The sequence below is a fragment of the Penicillium crustosum genome (assembly GCF_028827405.1).
Source record: "Penicillium crustosum strain IBT 35664 chromosome Unknown utg000004l_segment0_segment0, whole genome shotgun sequence".
Classification (NCBI taxonomy): Eukaryota; Fungi; Ascomycota; class Eurotiomycetes; order Eurotiales; family Aspergillaceae; genus Penicillium; species Penicillium crustosum.
In genome coordinates, this window is record NW_026623125.1 from 2,535,533 (window position 1) to 2,552,854 (window position 17,322).

At 50.3% G+C, this 17,322-nt stretch overlaps 7 protein-coding genes across 7 annotated transcripts; 5 read left to right on the forward strand and 2 right to left on the reverse strand.

Moving 5' to 3' along the window:
• Nucleotides 1–226: 226 nt before the first annotated feature.
• On the forward strand, nt 227–2,485 carry N7487_009996 (PPN1 endopolyphosphatase family protein; the record flags this gene model as incomplete). Its single annotated transcript, XM_056877726.1, has 4 exons — nt 227–372; nt 434–1,608; nt 1,656–2,385; nt 2,449–2,485. The coding sequence occupies 4 exons, from the start codon at nt 227–229 to the stop codon at nt 2,483–2,485; spliced, it is 2,088 nt and encodes a 695-aa protein (XP_056726306.1).
• An 876-nt stretch (nt 2,486–3,361) lies between these two features.
• On the forward strand, nt 3,362–4,027 carry N7487_009997 (MARVEL domain-containing protein; the record flags this gene model as incomplete). The annotated part of the gene is made up of 3 exons (XM_056877727.1): nt 3,362–3,403; nt 3,463–3,729; nt 3,809–4,027. 3 exons carry the CDS (start codon nt 3,362–3,364, stop codon nt 4,025–4,027), a joined length of 528 nt encoding a protein of 175 aa, XP_056726307.1.
• Nucleotides 4,028–4,999: 972 nt separating this feature from the next.
• N7487_009998 (AP-1 complex subunit sigma) lies at nt 5,000–5,841 on the forward strand (the record flags this gene model as incomplete). The annotated part of the gene is made up of 5 exons (XM_056877728.1): nt 5,000–5,010; nt 5,064–5,097; nt 5,166–5,283; nt 5,357–5,631; nt 5,809–5,841. The coding sequence occupies 5 exons, from the start codon at nt 5,000–5,002 to the stop codon at nt 5,839–5,841; spliced, it is 471 nt and encodes a 156-aa protein (XP_056726308.1).
• Nucleotides 5,842–6,431: 590 nt separating this feature from the next.
• Nucleotides 6,432–7,491, forward strand: N7487_009999 (RNA polymerase III-inhibiting protein MAF1; the record flags this gene model as incomplete). The annotated part of the gene is made up of 2 exons (XM_056877729.1): nt 6,432–6,437; nt 6,502–7,491. The coding sequence occupies 2 exons, from the start codon at nt 6,432–6,434 to the stop codon at nt 7,489–7,491; spliced, it is 996 nt and encodes a 331-aa protein (XP_056726309.1).
• Nucleotides 7,492–8,725: 1,234 nt separating this feature from the next.
• On the forward strand, nt 8,726–10,825 carry N7487_010000 (uncharacterized protein; the record flags this gene model as incomplete). The annotated part of the gene is made up of 3 exons (XM_056877730.1): nt 8,726–8,782; nt 8,846–9,562; nt 9,614–10,825. The coding sequence occupies 3 exons, from the start codon at nt 8,726–8,728 to the stop codon at nt 10,823–10,825; spliced, it is 1,986 nt and encodes a 661-aa protein (XP_056726310.1).
• Nucleotides 10,826–11,044: 219 nt separating this feature from the next.
• Nucleotides 11,045–12,343, reverse strand: N7487_010001 (endoplasmic reticulum-Golgi intermediate compartment family protein; the record flags this gene model as incomplete). Its single annotated transcript, XM_056877731.1, has 3 exons — nt 11,045–11,556; nt 11,615–12,205; nt 12,256–12,343. The coding sequence occupies 3 exons, from the start codon at nt 12,341–12,343 to the stop codon at nt 11,045–11,047; spliced, it is 1,191 nt and encodes a 396-aa protein (XP_056726311.1).
• Nucleotides 12,344–12,975: 632 nt separating this feature from the next.
• Nucleotides 12,976–17,285, reverse strand: N7487_010002 (putative protein kinase; the record flags this gene model as incomplete). Its single annotated transcript, XM_056877732.1, has 4 exons — nt 12,976–15,320; nt 15,476–16,899; nt 16,960–17,146; nt 17,198–17,285. The coding sequence occupies 4 exons, from the start codon at nt 17,283–17,285 to the stop codon at nt 12,976–12,978; spliced, it is 4,044 nt and encodes a 1,347-aa protein (XP_056726312.1).
• Nucleotides 17,286–17,322: the final 37 nt, after the last annotated feature.

Here is a 17,322-nt window from a genome sequence, read left to right on the forward strand (position 1 = left end):
ATAGCAAGCCACTGCAAATTAAAACAACATGATTGTTCTAGCGTGGGTTGTCAACACCACTTTCCACTCACATCCAAGCTCTCCGCCACGTGCATCGTACCTGCAACAAGTCTGTAAATATTGACTAGGATCACCACTTCTGTTGTTGTTTTTTTTTGTTTTTTTTTTCCTTTCTTCTTTGCTATTCTCTCAATTCTGCTCTGGTTTATCTCATTTACCTAAATCAATGGGCTACTTGGGTTTATTCAAGATGCAGGCCCTCCTGGCCCTCCTGGGAACTACATATCTAAACTTGAATGTTGCATTTGCTGTCTCGCTCCCAGGAGACTCATCCTATGTGGCCGCTGCTGGGTTTCCGACCTCTGTATTCTCGTATGGTTACTGCTAACAGTTTGGTGGCCCGGGCACATGGATATGCTAATGTGAATGATAGATCCTACTACCTTTCCCCGGCCCAGCCAACCCAACAACCCCAGCCGATAATCTATGATCCAGTGTTGGACCTCACCTTCCCTTACGAGTTGACAGATCCCAACAATATCCCAGATAACCAGGATGAGGTCTACTTCCCTGTGCCGCGAACCCATATGCCTGCCAGAAAGAGGTATAAGCTAGTTCAGGAAGCACTATCCAATGTGACCAACATCATCAAGTCGAGTAGCTCAGCAAACAACTGCACCAAATGCAAGAATGCCCTAGCTGCAGCAAAGCCTGCAGCGCTGTATGGACCGGCTTTTGTTCCAGATGCCATGGTCAGCCTATGCAAAACCTTTCGCTTCCATGCTGATGAGACGTGTGAGCAAGATTTTGCCACGAATACATTCGGCGCTATCTGGACTCAGGTGCTGGCATACGCTGATGTAGAAGGGTTAGATGGTGAATATATCTGCAATTCTCTCAACAGCAAGTATTGCAGTGCGCCAAATACCAGCCCGCTTGACACGACCAAGCTTTTCCCCAAACCCAAACCTGCAGATGCTCAGGCCCCCAAGGCAAGTGGGGAGCGGGTCAAGGTACTACATCTGTCAGACTTCCATCTCGATGCCCGGTATGCCGTCAGTTCTGAAGCAAACTGCACGTCTAGCCTCTGCTGTCGGAGTGACAACTACAACGACCTTTCCGAGGACAACCCACTGCTTTCTGCCCCTGCATATGGCTCTTTCCTGTGCGATACTCCATATGACTTGGGTCTTGCCGCTTTGCAGGCTGTTGGTCCTCTGACTGGAACTGGCAAAGGAAAACACGACGACCACCTTGCATGGACGCTCTATACGGGCGATCTTGTATCGCATGATCCGGCATCTCAGATATCCATGGCGTTGACTCAGTATACCGAGACCAGTATTTACGGCATGTTCAAACACTATCTCTCCGGTCCTGTCTTTGCAGCCCTTGGAAATCATGACACCAGTCCTTCAAACATCGATTCTCCTCATAACCTCCCTGGGCGTCTGGGAGAACAGCAGAGCTGGAATTATGAGCACGTGGCTGGACTGTGGCGCCATGAAGGATGGATTAGTCGTGAGACTGCCGATGAAGCTAGAACGCACTATGGTGGTTACTCTGTCAAGACACACTACGGACTGCGCATCCTTACCTTCAACACTGGTATGTTGTGGCCAACTCGTTTGGGATTTATTCACTCACTCTCATAGACTTCTGGTACCGATCCAACTTCTTGACTTTCATCAACACCACTGACCCCGATAACTCTGGGATGTTCTCGTGGATGATCGAGGAACTTCAAAAGGCCGAGGATGCCGGTGAGCGTGTCTGGATAGTTGGCCATGTCCTCAGTGGCTGGGACGGAACCAATCCACTCCCCAACCCGACCGATCTATTCTACCAGATCGTGGACCGCTACTCGCCTCACGTCATTGCCAACATCTTCTTCGGACACACCCACGAGGACCAGTTCATGGTTTACTATGCCAACAACGGGACAGTGCAGAATGCAGACAATGCCCTCACTACCGGTTGGATCATGCCCAGCATCACCCCTCTGACAAACCTCAACAGTGGATTCCGTCTGTACGAAGTTGACACGGGCGACTTCAACATCTACGAAGCATACACCTTCTACAGTAATGTGTCAGAGTACCCGGCGCTGGAGCACAAGGGTCCGACGTTTGAGATTGAATATTCTACTCGCGATGCATATGGACTGGCAGCTGGGTGGGAGAAGGATGCACCGTTGAACGCGACCTTCTGGCACCGGGTTACCGAGGCCATGGAGAAGGACTTGGATCTTGTCAGTCTGCATAACACTTACCAGGGGAAGCAGAGCGTCAAGAGCCCTAACTGCACTACTACCGCGTGTCAGGAGGCCAAGGTCTGCTACATGCGCAGTGGTAGTGTTGCATTGGGTAGCCAGTGCCCTCAAGGGTGAGTTTCTTTTTCCCTTTTTACATGGGTGGATTTGAAATATATATATGCTGACCTTTCTAGATATGGATCCGTGCAAAGTGCCTTTGAGGCAAAGTAGTGATTGTTATGCGAACGGGTGGTAGTGGAGTATAGTTGCTGCAATTGAAATTTATTTTTTCCAAGGAGAGATTTGGATTCTAGACCCTAGATCGATGGAAGTCATCTGTGCTTTCTGCTCATGGGATAGCAAGCAATAAAAGGCATCAAATACAAGCCCCATAACTCGTTTGGTTAAGAGTGTGGTGATAATAGCGCCAACATCGAGGTTTTTATTTTTTTTTATTTTTTTTACTTTCATCTTCTAGTTTAGCAAGTATGTATATATCCTCCAGTTTTTTCGGGGGTTTTTTTTGGCTATTACATATGTAGCTTTAAATCAAGTCGTTAGTGCTATCGACTACAAACCCCTTCATGTAGGTTCACAGAAGTACAAAGCTGCACTGTTTCTAGTAAACGAGAGAAAATTCAGAAAATAGAAATGATAGACATTTCGATGAATGGAACCTAGATTCCTCTCAGCAGAATCTGCAAAACTGGAATGTTGAAAAAAAAGTCGGGTGGATCAAGGAAGAAAAAGCAAGACCTCATTCAAAGAAAGACTCTAGTCAAGAACTCATCATTGACCCAAGTGCAACCTTCATGATTTCATCCCCGATATGTTATAGCTGTACATCCGATGTAGTCCAATAGGGCCGCTTGATCCCGGATGCATGACGTAGCGAGTTTTTAGGTTTTGAGGATGTTGCTTTTGCATGTCATCACTGACCTCCGGAGCATCCGACTTATAACCTCGTCGATTTCCCAGAGGCGTTTATATACTGTTGGATCGACCTATAGCTTATTCTTTTAACTCTTATCCAATATCTCTACAACCTTCTCTCGCGACGCGACATCTAATTAACCTCGACCTCAAATCTAATCTAAATCTATAAAAATGGGTCTCCGGGGTGTGCAGCTAGGTCTCAGAGCCTGGGAGGTATGCAATCGCAACAGCCATGAAAGAAACCACAAGTTCAGTACTAACCAAACTCTCAGTTCTTATGGACCCTGCTCATTATGGCCCTCGTCGGTAACATGATCGCCGAAGCCTTCTCCGGGAACCCTGCGACCGTGAACTACGCCATCTATGTATCGGTGTTCTCAATGTTCACGCTGTTCTACCTGATCCCGGCCTCGTACAACATCGACTGGGCCGGCCACCCGATCATCATGATCATCATCGATGCGCTGAACTGCGTTTTCTTCTTCTGTGCTGCCATCGCACTCGCCGCGAAGCTGGAGTGCCACTCTTGCAACAACCAGGTAAGTTGAATTCGAACATAAGATCAGATCGTAGTGAATATGCAATATGAGGCCGAATAGATGCTAACCTCTCTTCTAGAATTACCTCAAGCACAATGAGATCACCAATGGCTCACACAACATGACTAAACGCTGTCGTGAGGCCCAGGCCTCTGTTGCTTTCCTCTGGTTCGCCTGGGCGGGCTTCTTGGCCTCCGTGGTCGTCTCTGTGTTCATGTCCCGTTCTGCTGCTGGACCCTCGCGTGCCAGCCGTGCTGGCAGCCGCCGGGGAGGCCGCCCCAACATGACCCAGGTTTAAATAGGCCTTTTGTCATGGAAGGCGGGTGCGTGGTGTAGATCGAGCCTCGAGCTTGGTTGTTATCGCTCTCGTCTGTCGTGGTTATGTACTACCTGCTAATTTGGGATACTATTGGATCATGGTTATAGTTATGATTCTGGTTCTGGTTAATGGCGTTGAAGGGGGTGATGTCGGTATACGCTTGAGGTGTTTGTACGAAGGTGCTTTGTACGATCTATGAGCTTGGGGCTCCTTGGTTTTTGATGTCTTCCCATGGTCTCATGCCTGCAACGATTCGACAGAAACGCTTGCCTCTTTTAGTCTCTACTCGATCATGGGAGAGATACTTTGATACTTAATGTGCTACTTATTTCATTAATAATATTTGTTTGGGTCACCTTCGGGTTTTACCTGGCGTTGATTCTGTTTCAATGGTTATATACATATATCTCTACTTTATACACAAGAGTAGTTGGGCTGGACTTATCATGTCTTTTTGGTGGTCTTTCTGGATGTTCTTTTTGAATGTTATGTCTTTTTAGATGTATCTTTTCTACGGGTTTAAATTAGTATCCAAGGTAGCTATTTTTGGCAGCCTATATACCGTCAAATAGCATTGTAGCATAGTAGGGTTCTAAATCTGTGTGTGAGGCTCTGATGCTAGCTTTGCTAATATTTCTATATGCATGGATTCCAGAGAGCTGTACCTAGGTAGATGCATGTGCTTCGTCATGGGGGCAAGGGTTGACTCATTCAACGCCCCGTGCGCAAAAGACAACCCCTGGGATATTTGGGAACTTCTAACAGAATCAAATACATGTATATCTGGAATTAATTTTCATATATTATATCCAAGATCTCCACGTTTACTCCGTACATTGCTAAGCTTAGGGCTTAGCGGGGCAAAACTCCCCTCCGCTCCACCCAAAGAATTTCTCCAGAGCTTCCGCCCTGACACTTTTCCCCATCCCTTCATTTCACATCTCCATCAATATGCCTGTCCAGTGAGATTACCCTACAGTCATCCTATATTTGCGACCACTGACCCCCTTATTAGCTACCTGATTCTACTCTCCCGACAGGGCAAAGTGGTATGCCTCGTCACCTACCCAACTACATAACACCTGGCCGAAGCACCCAATTAACAATATTTCTCTAGCGCCTCGCCAAGTGGTTCACCACTCTCTCCCCCAAGGAGAAGGCCAAGATCATCAAGGATGTAACCCAGCTAGTGCTGTCCCGCCGGACGCGGATGTGCAATTTCCTGGAATACAAAGGTGACTTTCCATCCCCGCACGACCCCTTTTCGCCGACGAGCTGGAATTGAACTAACAGGGATTGTACTACTAGACTCGAAAGTCGTCTACCGTCGCTACGCTTCTCTCTTCTTCATCGCTGGCTGTTCCTCGACCGATAATGAGCTAATCACCCTCGAAGTGGTGCACCGCTACGTCGAGCAGATGGACAAGTACTACGGCAATGTCTGCGAGCTAGACATCATTTTCAACTTCCAAAAAGCATACTTTATTCTCGATGAGTTATTGATTGCGGGGGAAATGCAGGAGACCAGCAAGAAGAATGTTCTTCGCTGTATCAGCCAGCAGGACAGTTTGGAAGATATGGAGGTGAGTTAGGATATGTTTCATTTCATTTCCATTATATGGGATTGGCACTTTCTTTTTATGAAAGAAAGAATCTCCACAGGAGGTGCTGCTATATTGCTATATTTGGACCCTTTATCCCCCCCCTCTCTTGTTTCCCCCAGCCATGGCCAAGATTCAGCCGGGCTAATTATTCCCCAGGTTGAGGAAGATGTGGTCACCAAGATCATGTAACATGAGCAAGCAGGATTCTTGCTCTTTTTTTGTGGCGTACATAGGAGTTTTTCACCCGATACTAATCAATACAACTTGTTCACTCAGGAGTCGGAAGATATAACACGCAATCTGGATCGAGTTGGCCTATGAATGTCCTTTCCATGGTTGGACTGCTCGTGAGGTCAGTGCGGGTTCCTACTGGACCACGCCTTGCCACACGTGACTATTTCCGGCATCCTCCCCTCTCCGATCATCTCAGACCATCCCCTCCTGCCTCATTTTCATCTCCTTGTATAATCCCCTCTTTTTGGCGGTGTTGACTTGCTATAAGAACTGCGATCTTTCTTGGATAGTTCGTGTTGTCTCCCCTTATCCCTGCCCTGGTCGCCGTTATCGCCGATCGACATCATCGAATCTCCACCTTCGGCTCAATCACCCGTCGTGATAACACCGCTTCCCTCATCTATCTCTCTCCCTTTCCCCCCTCTCTTTTTCTTTACATCAAAAGAGAGATTTGAGCCCGTCTCTTCAAACCGCAGACCGACACGTCATCTCAAAGCGCTTATCGGCTTATCACGGGATCTCCACTACCCCGGTATAACCTCACGATGAAGGTAAAGTCGCAACCCCAACGTGTCATTCAATCAGTTTGGTTTACTTATCATCCCCATCATATAGTTTCTCCCCCTTCCAGAGTTTGAGGACGTGACTAGTTCTCTCAATTTCGATACGGCCGACTGCCATATCGTCGGTGGCTGTGACATCTACACCACCAAGGCGGCACGCTCCGATCGGAAACTGTACAATCACATCGAACAGTCACTCGAGGCTCAATATGAATCAGTCCTTCGATTTTCGGCTTCGCTGTCACCTCCAAATGCCCATGACGCCGCCGAGACCCTCAACCTATCGCGATCTAGCCCGTTCGGACCCCTGAGCGACCATTCGAGCCGACGGACCTTTGCTTATTTGATCGCCACTCTGAACGCAAGCCATCCGGATTACGACTTCTCACATGTCCTGCGCCCCACTGATTTCCGACGCGAACGGAATTTGAAGCGCGTCATGAACACGGTGGACTCAACGCTACTCAACCTGCGCCCGCGCGAGAACACCAACTTGTCTCCTGCATCCCCCGCGACACTTTCTGGATCGTATACAGCAGGATCATCTTCTGCTTGGGGCCCGCGGGTGTGGAAAACGATAGACGAGCACATGTCGCTTAAGGAGTGTTCGATCTACTCATATTCGCCGGAAGAGGACCCATCCGATGCCGATGATGGGGCTATCTGGAGTCTACATTTCTTTTTCTTCAACCCAATTCGCAAGCGTGTCTGTTACATCTTCCTGCGCGCGATTCCCATACTCAGCCACACCCCAGACGAGATGGCAACTACGCCTACTGGGAAGCGGACCTACGACGATGGATACCTCACGCCGGACCTCAGCTCCAGCAAGCGTGCCAAGTTTTGGTTTGGAGAACGCGCCAGATCGTCCCTTATTGCCAGCGACAGTGATGACGAGATGGACCGCCCTTCCAAGACGATTCGGAACAACTCGGATGACTATGACATTTATGTGATCAGTGACGATGAGGAGAATCTGCCAATCAACCGCCGGGGAGTTCGGGCAATGAGTGAGGAAATTGCGGACTCGATGGAAGTCTAAGATATACCAAGTGGTTTTACTCGCGTGCTTTTGTTTTGTTTTGTTTTTTTTTTTTTTTTCGTTTCTTGTATGTCTTCTTTTTGGCCCCGTTGATCGGGTATGATGTTTCCAGCCGGGGGTGTTGGGTTAATGTTTTTTTTTTTGGCTGGCGCAATCAACTTGCATGGATTTTTGTTCACGGGGAGTTGTTGAATGGACGTTGTTGAACGGCCAATATTGACATGATGCCCCTCAACTTTGTGTGACTTACTGCCTAATATTACCCCTTGTCTATTTTTTTTTGGATTTCTGGATTATGCAGATGTATTAATTTTAGGAAGTAAGCCTTTTTGTTTCTTTCTGAAGACTCATACCATTCATTTCAAATTCTATCTTTTACACTAACCCAATAACAAAGTAGTCTTCCATACGCCACGACCAGCGCCTTCTGTAACCCCAAAATCCATGATACCACAAACGAAGCTTGTCCTGCTTGGGTAAGTGTTCAGTATGAATGATATCAACCCGACTAAACTCAGACATTACAATCCTCCGGTGTCAACCCTACAGACTCTGCCCTCATTAATTGCTCCAAAATAGCAAAACATCCCAAAGACGTCCAGATGGCTTTTCCTGAATTCATCTTTGACATACCACACGCACTCGTGCGACATGTGTCGCTGGAATGAATCGAGGCATCACCGCTCACTGGGCGTGAGGTCAACCTGGGTTGTGTCTAGTAGCCGGCGGGTGATAGTTCCATATGCAGAGCGTGAGATTGAGAGTTGAGAGGGTAGGGCTTGACTTGCTTTGCGAAGAGCTCGAGCTCGGTATTCGCATGCTCTTTTGTCTCTCATACACAGACAACAGGATGGGTCGGTTTCGTTGCATTTATTGTGCAGATTTTATTTGCGACTAGCTATTAGCTGCAGTTCCACAGCTCGCTCAGTTTGATGCTTCTGCTTGTGGATGGTGTGTAGGGCTGATTGACAGGGGTTTCAACCCCTATGGCGTCAACATCTATCTTGCTGATCTTACCCAGTAAGACTCAATAAATCCAATAGCATAGTCTATAGGTGGTTATAAGTGGTTATCTAGAGCATCAATTTCGAGTTGGTACTACCTTGTACCATTGGCATCTCAGGCATATAGATCAGACACGTGGTCCGTGCATCGGGGAAAGCTGTCCATTCTCTCCCTTCCACTTCATCATCCTCTCCATTTAATTATATCCATACAATTCAAACGATTAATTATGGCCGACGACGAGGAGCGCATTAAAGCCGAGAAGCTGGCCGCGGCCAAGAAAAGGGTAATTCCTCACGAGTGACAAGATGACGTTGTTTTGGTCGCTAACTAGACTGTTGTTCTTCAGGTTGCCCAGCTTCAGAAGAAAAAGAAGGCTAAGAAGACCCCCGCCACTGACGCGGATACACCCAAGGAGGCAGAGGCCCCAACAGAGACAAAAGTCGCTGAAGATGTCCCGAGCCCAGAGACACCGCAGGCAGACGCCCCCGCGGAGGAGAAGCCAAACATGCAAGATGAGCCGGCCGCACAATCCGAGGCCGCAGCTCCCGAACAGCCAGCGGAATTAGAAGAACCAACTCCAGAAATTGGTACTGATACGAATATCGAGTCTCCTACCGAACCGATGCCTCCAGCGCCCACATCTCCTGATCCGGAGGCTGAGCCGCTGCCAGTCCGGCTCGATACACCCCGCGCCAGCCATGGCCGACAGCCCTCGCTGTCGATCCAGTCAAAGATGCGCTCATCTTCATTCCGCAAGACCTCCGTCTCCCAGGGCAGCGTCTCCCCCTCTCCGTCTGCTACAAACAAGTCCCCCGCACAATCATTACCGCCCCTAACCGGGGACGGGGAGTCGGTCCACGAAGTGTTCCGCAAACAGTCTACTAAGATTGAGGAGCTTGAGAAAGATAATAAACGCTTGGAGAAGGAGCTCTCGGATGCAACTATGCGCTGGCGCAAGACTGAGGAGCAAGTGGAGGATCTGCGGGAAGCGAGTGTTGATGGCGTGGAGTTGAGAGAGCAATTGAAGAAGGCAGAGGAGAAGGTTGCAAGCATCGAGTCGTTGGTATGAAACCTTGTTTCCTGTGATGGTTATATTTACTAACCTGTGGAACAGAAAGAAGAAATTGCTTCCCTCCAGCGGCAGAACTCACAGCTCCAGACCCGGTCACATCGAAACACAAGTGCAACAGAGTCACCGCCAGCCGACCTTGTTCGTCAACTCGAGTCCAAGTCGGCTACTATTGAGTCTATGGAGCTAGAGATCTCAAATCTTCGCGCCCAAGTCACCTCCCAAACGTCCTCTAACGATGCGCACGAGTCTCAGGTCGCAGCGCTAGAGGAGAAGGTTTCAAAGACCCAATCAGCACTAGATCAATCCCAGCGTGAACTGGCAGACATTAAGCAGGCATTGACGCGGGCCACGGAGAAAGCAGTCAAGGAAGGCGTCGATAAGACATCTACCGAAACGCTGATCAAGAATCTCCAGCGTGAGATCGAGGAGCACAAGAACGAAAAGAGCGAATCGGAAAAGAAAATCGAGACGCTAGACAAGAAACTCCAGGCAATCGGCAATCTTCACAAAGAAACTGAAGCCCGACACCAAACACGGTTACGCGAGAGCGAGAAATCCGACAAAGAAATCGCTGTCATGCGGAAAAAGATCGCCAGCATCGAAAACGAGAACCTCCGTCTACGCGAAGAGAGTGATCGGATTCGGACTCGCCAGACCACCGGAGGCGCCGACGATGACGCCCTGGACGAGCTTGAGGACGAAGAACGCCAGCGCCTTGAGCGCCGAATCCGCGAGCTGGAAGGGGAGGTCTTCGATCTGCGCCGCGGTGTCTGGCAAGAGAAGCGCCAGGAGATGGAGTACTACCCGGATGACGGACCTAGCCCTGCCTCCGGCGACGCGGCCAATGCATTCGACGACGTCGACCTCGTCGGCGGACGACCCGACCACGCCCGTCGCCGCAGCATGGCCCAGCAGCAGCAGCACTCCTCCTTTTCCACTGTGCTTTCTAGCGGCTTTGCTGCCTTCACAGGAGCTGCTGGCAACCGCGCTCGCGCTTCATCGTCTAACCCGTCTCACCCCCCTGGTACCCGTGGTAGTCTCGAACTTGTTTCCGAAGAAAACTTTGATGACGAGTTCGATGAAGATGCATTCGCGCGTGCGCAGGCCGAGGAAGAAGGCCGCAAGCGTGTTGAGTGGATGCGTGATATCAAGAGCAAGCTGCGTGACTGGAACGGCTGGCGTCTGGATCTGGTCGACAGCCGTGCCGGCGCAGAAGGTGCTGGCGTAGGCATGGGTGAGATATTTGAGGTTTAGCCTTTGTTTACTTTACTTTACATCATATGTGCGGGATGTACGATCATTTACTATATACCACGAGGTCGAACTCAACTTTACCTGGGAGTTGACCAATGAACTTTGAATGCAAAGAGTGAACTCCTGATGCAATTGACGTAGGATATTTGATGGGGGAAAACCGATATAATAAGACACAGACAACATTCGAACTGAAAACCAAAATAATCCTAATCCATCTTAATCCATAGAAGGCTTGCCCGTCAAATAACCCTCAGACGACCGATTCTTTCTCCGTCCCCAGATGTCGCCAGCCCAACTAGTAATCTGATAAAGCCAGCCACCAGTAACAAGCACACCTGAGATGGTGTTAATAACCCGAACTACCAGCGACAAAAAGCTCGCTCTCTCCTCGCTGACCAGCAACAGGATCGGCTCAATGTTATACTTAAAGAAAATGCCCGGGACAACCAACGGCGACTCAGGGATCACGCTAGATTGACTCGTTGCCGCGTACTGGTTCGTGAAGACCGTGTTACGCCCGTACCGCGCAGACGCAGCCTCCGGCGAGCGCGTGTACGCGTCCAGCGCACCCTTTCCTCGACTGTACAGCGTCGGTACAATGGAGAGGAAGTACTGGAACTTGTAGAAATGATCCTCGATCTCAGCGATAGTCTTGTCAAGCGGGTTCTGCAGGGTTGGGTAATGCGGCCCGAAGGAGAGCTCCGTGATCATGTGGGAGAAGTTGAAGGCTGGGAACTGTTAGCGATCTCGTCCAGGATGTGAATTGGGGAGGTAGAGAACACATACACGAGTGATCCAGATGCGGCGCGTTCTCGGCATACCCATGGCCGCGCGCGGTGATTTGGAAGGTACCCTGCACTTTGTTTCCCTCAAGGCTTCCGTAGATGCGACACGCGTCCGGGACGACGCCGCGGCGCATGCGCGGGCCCTTGGGGAACTTGCGGCGTGGGTTATGGCGCACCTCGCCGAGGACGTGGCCGACGTGGGCATCGGCCTCTTGCTCGGCGAGACGCTCGGTTTCTTCGTGGGAGAGGGTTTGGTATTCGTGGGCGCCGTCGCTGGTCTCGTAGTTGCGCTTCTCCATCCAGAGGAGCCAGTTTGTGTCGTCGCGTTTGAGGAGCTCGGCAGCTAGGATACGGTCACCGGCTGCGTCTTGGATGTTCACGTGGAGCTGATCGCAGCGCATGTGCACGACCATGTCGAGGTTTAGCTGGAGATCGTGTGAGACGCCCTTTTCAACGCTGAAGTGGTAGTTTTCGGTGCCGCGCCACCAGGTTTTTAACTCGGACCAGCTGAAGATCGTGCATATAATGAGAATTAGGACGGTCCATTGGCCGCCGCTGCGGGTTGGGGTTGTGTAGGCGGGTTTGGTTTTGGCTGGTGAATGTGAGTAGCTTGTCTAGATGCTTGAACTTCGAGGTACTCACGAAAGGCGTCGAAGGTCTTCAGGGCAGCCAAACCAGACTTTTCCCCGAAGGCATCTTCGTCCAGACCCTTAGATTCGAAGCCATTCATCGCGAATCAATTATCCATGAAGGCCAATGGAAGATGTTGTCGGAGAAGTGGAGTAAATACGATAAGATGAGGCCAAGTAGCCCGATTGCCCAGTGGGGACATGCCAGTCCAACGTACGTGTGTATATCGTGTCTTCTTTATATTTTATATTTAGTCTCTCTTTATTTATAGTAGTCCTTTCTTAAAATAAAAATCACATAGTCATTAATTCAGCCATAGAAGCCACTTGACACAACGTTAAATCGCTCTACCCATGAGCAACACATCGTAAACTCTTAAGAAATGCAATGAGAGGTAACAATGTACAAACACAGGGACCAAACATGGCCCTGAATGGGGGTCATCAAATATAAAAACGAAGGGAAATGCATAAGCAAGAGCAAAACGTAAGGTATAAGCGATACTCAGGTCATCATGGGCGCAATGCAAATGCAGAAACAAGGGGGTATAACATGAATGCATCTCAAACAGAATGCTGACATGACAACCACCCGATGCAAGGATGAGAAAGTAAAAAAGGAAAGGATTAGTATTACAGGGCATTCAACAGAAAAGAAAAACAAGAGTGCAAGATCATTTCCTCTGTCAGCTAGTCAGCATCCCATTCTTTGGCCCTGGTTCAGATCGCCGGCCTAACTCACCAGGCTTGTCGCAGCCGCCGCAGTAGCGAGGTCTGGCTTCCCGCTGATACTCCGCGCCGAAACGCGAGGGAGCGCGGACCCAACAGTAGTAGAGTTGCTGGATCCTCGCTTGCTGGGGCTGGACGGAGGACCGTTCACGGTCGAGTGTCGTTTGCCGCTACCCTTGACCGGGGAATTGGCTGAGACATCGCGAGCACGCATGAACCCGCTCTTTGGTGCTGTGCCTGGAGGGTCAGGGAGAGGACGAGCTGTAGACGACACGCCCCGCTTGGAGGGCGAGTTTGATGTATACATTCTGGGCCGGGGGGGTTTGACACCAGTGAGGAACTCGTGTTTCAGGGCGTCATGAGGCGAAATACGACGAGCAGGATCCCAGCGAAGGCAGCGAGTAATGAAGTCAAGGAAGGCTTCATCGTCACATTTCAAAGCCTGTCGGAGCTCCTTGGTGCTTGGACGACGTCGACGTCCCTTGGATGAAACAGTCAAACGCGGCTTGCCGAGAGAATCAAAGAACAACTTCTTGCGTGAGCTCTTCTCAATGAGATGCTTTTCCGGAGGACCAAAAACTTCCATGATACAAGCAAGCTGTTCTTGCTCATTCTCTCCTGGGAAAATGGGATAGCCGGTGAATAGCTCAGCCAAAATGCAACCCAAACTCCACATGTCTATCGGCATGCCGTACGACATTCCGAGGATGACCTCTGGCGAACGGTAGAAGCGACTTTGGATGTAAGTATAGACCTTTTCATTCTCAAAGCAACTTGAACCAAAGTCGATGACTCGAATTTCGGAGTTCAACGGATGAACAAGAAGAATGTTTTCGGGCTTCAAGTCACAGTGAATGACCTTCTTGGCATGCAACAGCACGAGACTGCTCAGCATTTGCTTGGTGAAAACACGGATCAGCTTCAATGAAAAGCCCCGGAATTCATGGGCCTTGATGAATTCATAAAGATTCATGCCAAGGAGTTCGGTTGAAATACACAGATGGCCACGGAAATAGAAGCTTTGGGTAAAGTTGACCACGCTATGCTTGCCATGAGGATCCCATTCCTTCAATTTTTGTAGGAGGTTAACCTCAATCAGGGCTTGTTGGTGGAACCGCTTCTTGTTGCGAATTATTTTAATCGCAACCAGAGCCCCAGTCTTGTGGTCGACGCATCGCACGACCTGGCCAAAACTACCCTTGCCCAAAACATCAACAACTTCGTATCGGTAAGCTAGATGGTCGCCGATGACAATGTTATAATCACCACGGTCATCATCGTACCCAAAGTTTGCTGCACTGGAATGGAGATCTCCAACATGTTTCTTAGCAGTGTGGGTACCGCAGAAGTAAATATCGCGATAATCAATGATCTCACCGCGTTCAAAGATGTTGAGCGTTGCCATCTTCAAGGCCTGGGCCGGACTGACACGATCCTTTGGACCAGCCTTGCGGCGCAAGTCGTCTAGCACACGCGCCGCCTTTTCAAAGTCTTTGCGTTTAGATCCAAGTCGCTTCATCTCTTCATCTGCAATCGCCACATCTGGATCAACAGTGCTGTCGATAGGCCTGGAAGCAGCCGCAACACTAGATCTAGCGTTATTGATCATCTTGTGGACAGGAGAGATGTACGTGCTCTGCACGCGTCTAGAGCGGTCGCTTTCGCCCGACTCATTGGACGGAGTTGGCTCCAGGGCGAGACTTTTCTCGCTGCAGACACTTGGTTTCCGAGTCGTGGGATTGGTTATACTTGAAACAGAAGACTGTCGGCGGGGGTTGAGATACGACGGCTTGGGATTAGGGCTTGTCGAGTTGACCGAAGACAAGTTGTTCCATGTTGCAGAGGCTGGAAGTTTAGGCGGCGGCATATGATTGTACTTGGTTGGGTCAGCATCGACTTCTGCCTTTTGGGGCTTCGAGTTGCTGCGAAGCCGTGCCACCTTAAGCCGGTCCCGAAGAGAGGTGCCGGACGCAGTGACAGTGGCACTCTCAGGATCTGAGGGTGTCGATATCTGGCTGAGCCGTTCTGGGGCTGGAGTGAAAATGGCGCTTTGCGTTTGAGGTCGTGGACCATTCAACTTGTGTGCTTGCGTCCGATTCGAGTAGTCGGCGCTGACCTGGTGGCGGAGATGATTGAGTTCGGCGCCACTCTTGGGCAGCGTGTATGAGGCATAGGGAGATATGCTGCGAGCTGCACTTGGCGTGTCAAATGACTCAAACGCACTGGTACTGCTAGAAGCTCGCAGAGCGGCGGTTGAGGAGCTGACGGCAAAGTGAGAGGTGCTGCTTCGTGCTTGAGTGAGGGGCAATTGGTCCTCTTCATCACGGTACCAGAAATTCGCCTTGGATGCTGTCATCGGAGTACTTGGTGTCTTTGAAATCACTTGGTTGGAGGGGTGTGAGCTTTGCGCTCGTCGTCCCTGTCCTTGAGTGCTTCGATTTTGGCCGCCATGGGTGTGCCCAAAGGCAACAAATTCAACGGGGGCAATTTCAACGGCTGCAAACCCTTTCGTCCTGCTAGAACAGTAGAAGTTCGTGATCGCGAATCGGGAGTTTTTGTTTCAGTAGAGTCAACTTTTTCGACTTGGGCGGTGGTGTGCGCTTCCGAGTCTGAGTCTTTAATGTTCAGAAGGCTCATATCAACAGGAATACTTGATTTTCTGGGCGCGGGGAAAACAGGCGCATCCAGTTCGCCTTTGGGGGACTCGTAGGCCTTGGGGATAGCTGGAACCGGCGGGACCTCTTCCCCGTTAGAGTTTGTCTGCTCTGTGCGTGGCTTAGGCGTCGGGAGTCGGGACGAAGATAGATTTTGGGACAGGCGGTTTTGAAGAGAGCTTCCGGAAGTTCGCGCCGAGTTATAGCTGGTGTTTGAAGAAACAGACAACCCTGAGCTGTACGACTTACGATTTGGGTCAGGCGTGGTTCGGTTCGAGGAAGGTGTGACGCTTTTCCTCGGAATTTGAGAGGGTGATTGTGTTGATGATAGAGGACGGATGGGCATAGGTTCTGTCTGGGTGGGAGGTGTATGTGGCATTGGAGGGGCAGGAGGCGCAATCGACATTCGCTTTAGTCGTCGTGCGTCAGTAGGACTGATCGTTCGAGCACCAAGTCCAGTGGCATGTGGCGGCATAACAGAAGCCCGCTTAGATGCAGAGGAAGGTGTCGCCACGGCGCCAGAAGGGTTTCTTACCGGGGTCCGCACGGCGTTGGTGGAATTCGATCGTGTGTGGTCAACGACCCCAGAGGTAGTGAGAAACTGACCACGGGGTTCCCTTGGGCTGGGCTGGAATGATTTTGCCTTGAGGTTTCGAACAGAAGACGGAACCTTCGCATCAGACTCCGGAAGTCGAGGGCGAAGCAAGTTGCTTGTTGAGGCAGTGTCAGTGCTGATTTTGCGGGCACTTAGACTGGCGCGCCTAGCCGAAGCATTGGTAGGCGCGAATGCCCCAGAGCTGATAGATTTGCGAGGTCCCCTTGAAGCACTTCCAGTAGATGGCTGGGCTATACTCTGGCGGCGAGCGCGGGTATTGGCGGAGGATGCTGTGAGCCCTGTAGCGCCATTCGCACCATTCGTACCATTTGGACGTTGCACTTCACTCTTCCGTCGAGCGGAAGGACCCCGTGTACGTTCCGATACATTGCCCGCATAGGTGTGGTTTTCCCAGGGATTGGTTAGAGGGGCCGTTTCACGATTCTCACCCGAACTGCTGTTCCCAGGCATAGGGAACTGGTTCAAGCTGGGCTCACCCATGATGCTGTTATGGAAATCATCAAAGTTGACTGGCGCCAAAAATTCCACGTTATCCGCATGCTTGGAATCAGCCTTTGACAGGTTGCCCACGCTCGTAGATCGAAGGTTAAAGCTTTTAGTCGAGTCAAGCGTAGAATCAACAGACGAGTTCCCAGAGTGAGGGTATGGGCTAGGTTTACTAGACATCGAGTTAGTTCAAAGCCAATCAAGCCAATCACGAGAGCAGAACTGGACATACCTCCATCGCGAAGTGTCCTGCGGTCGTGGGCCCTGAGGAACCCTTTGGTCACGAATTGAAAGTCTTCTCCTATTCATCCCACCTGCGCGCGGTCCGGCGACCCCATTTGTGGTGTCAAAATTGGTATTGTTCGAGGAAAAGTTGGTCGAGGCTGATTTCTGCAGGCGCCTGCGGGCCGGAGCCTCTGCTGTTTCTTGTTAGTATCCAACTGCACCTTCCCGACATCTTTCACTCTTACCTCCCGAGCCCGAATCATCGTTTGGGGGATTGTATGTTGTTTCGGTCCGCGCTTGGCCCCTCCCCGGTGTTTGGGGCTTTGTCGGCATTGTTTGAGCTCTCGCGCGTTTTCAGAGGAAAGTCGGA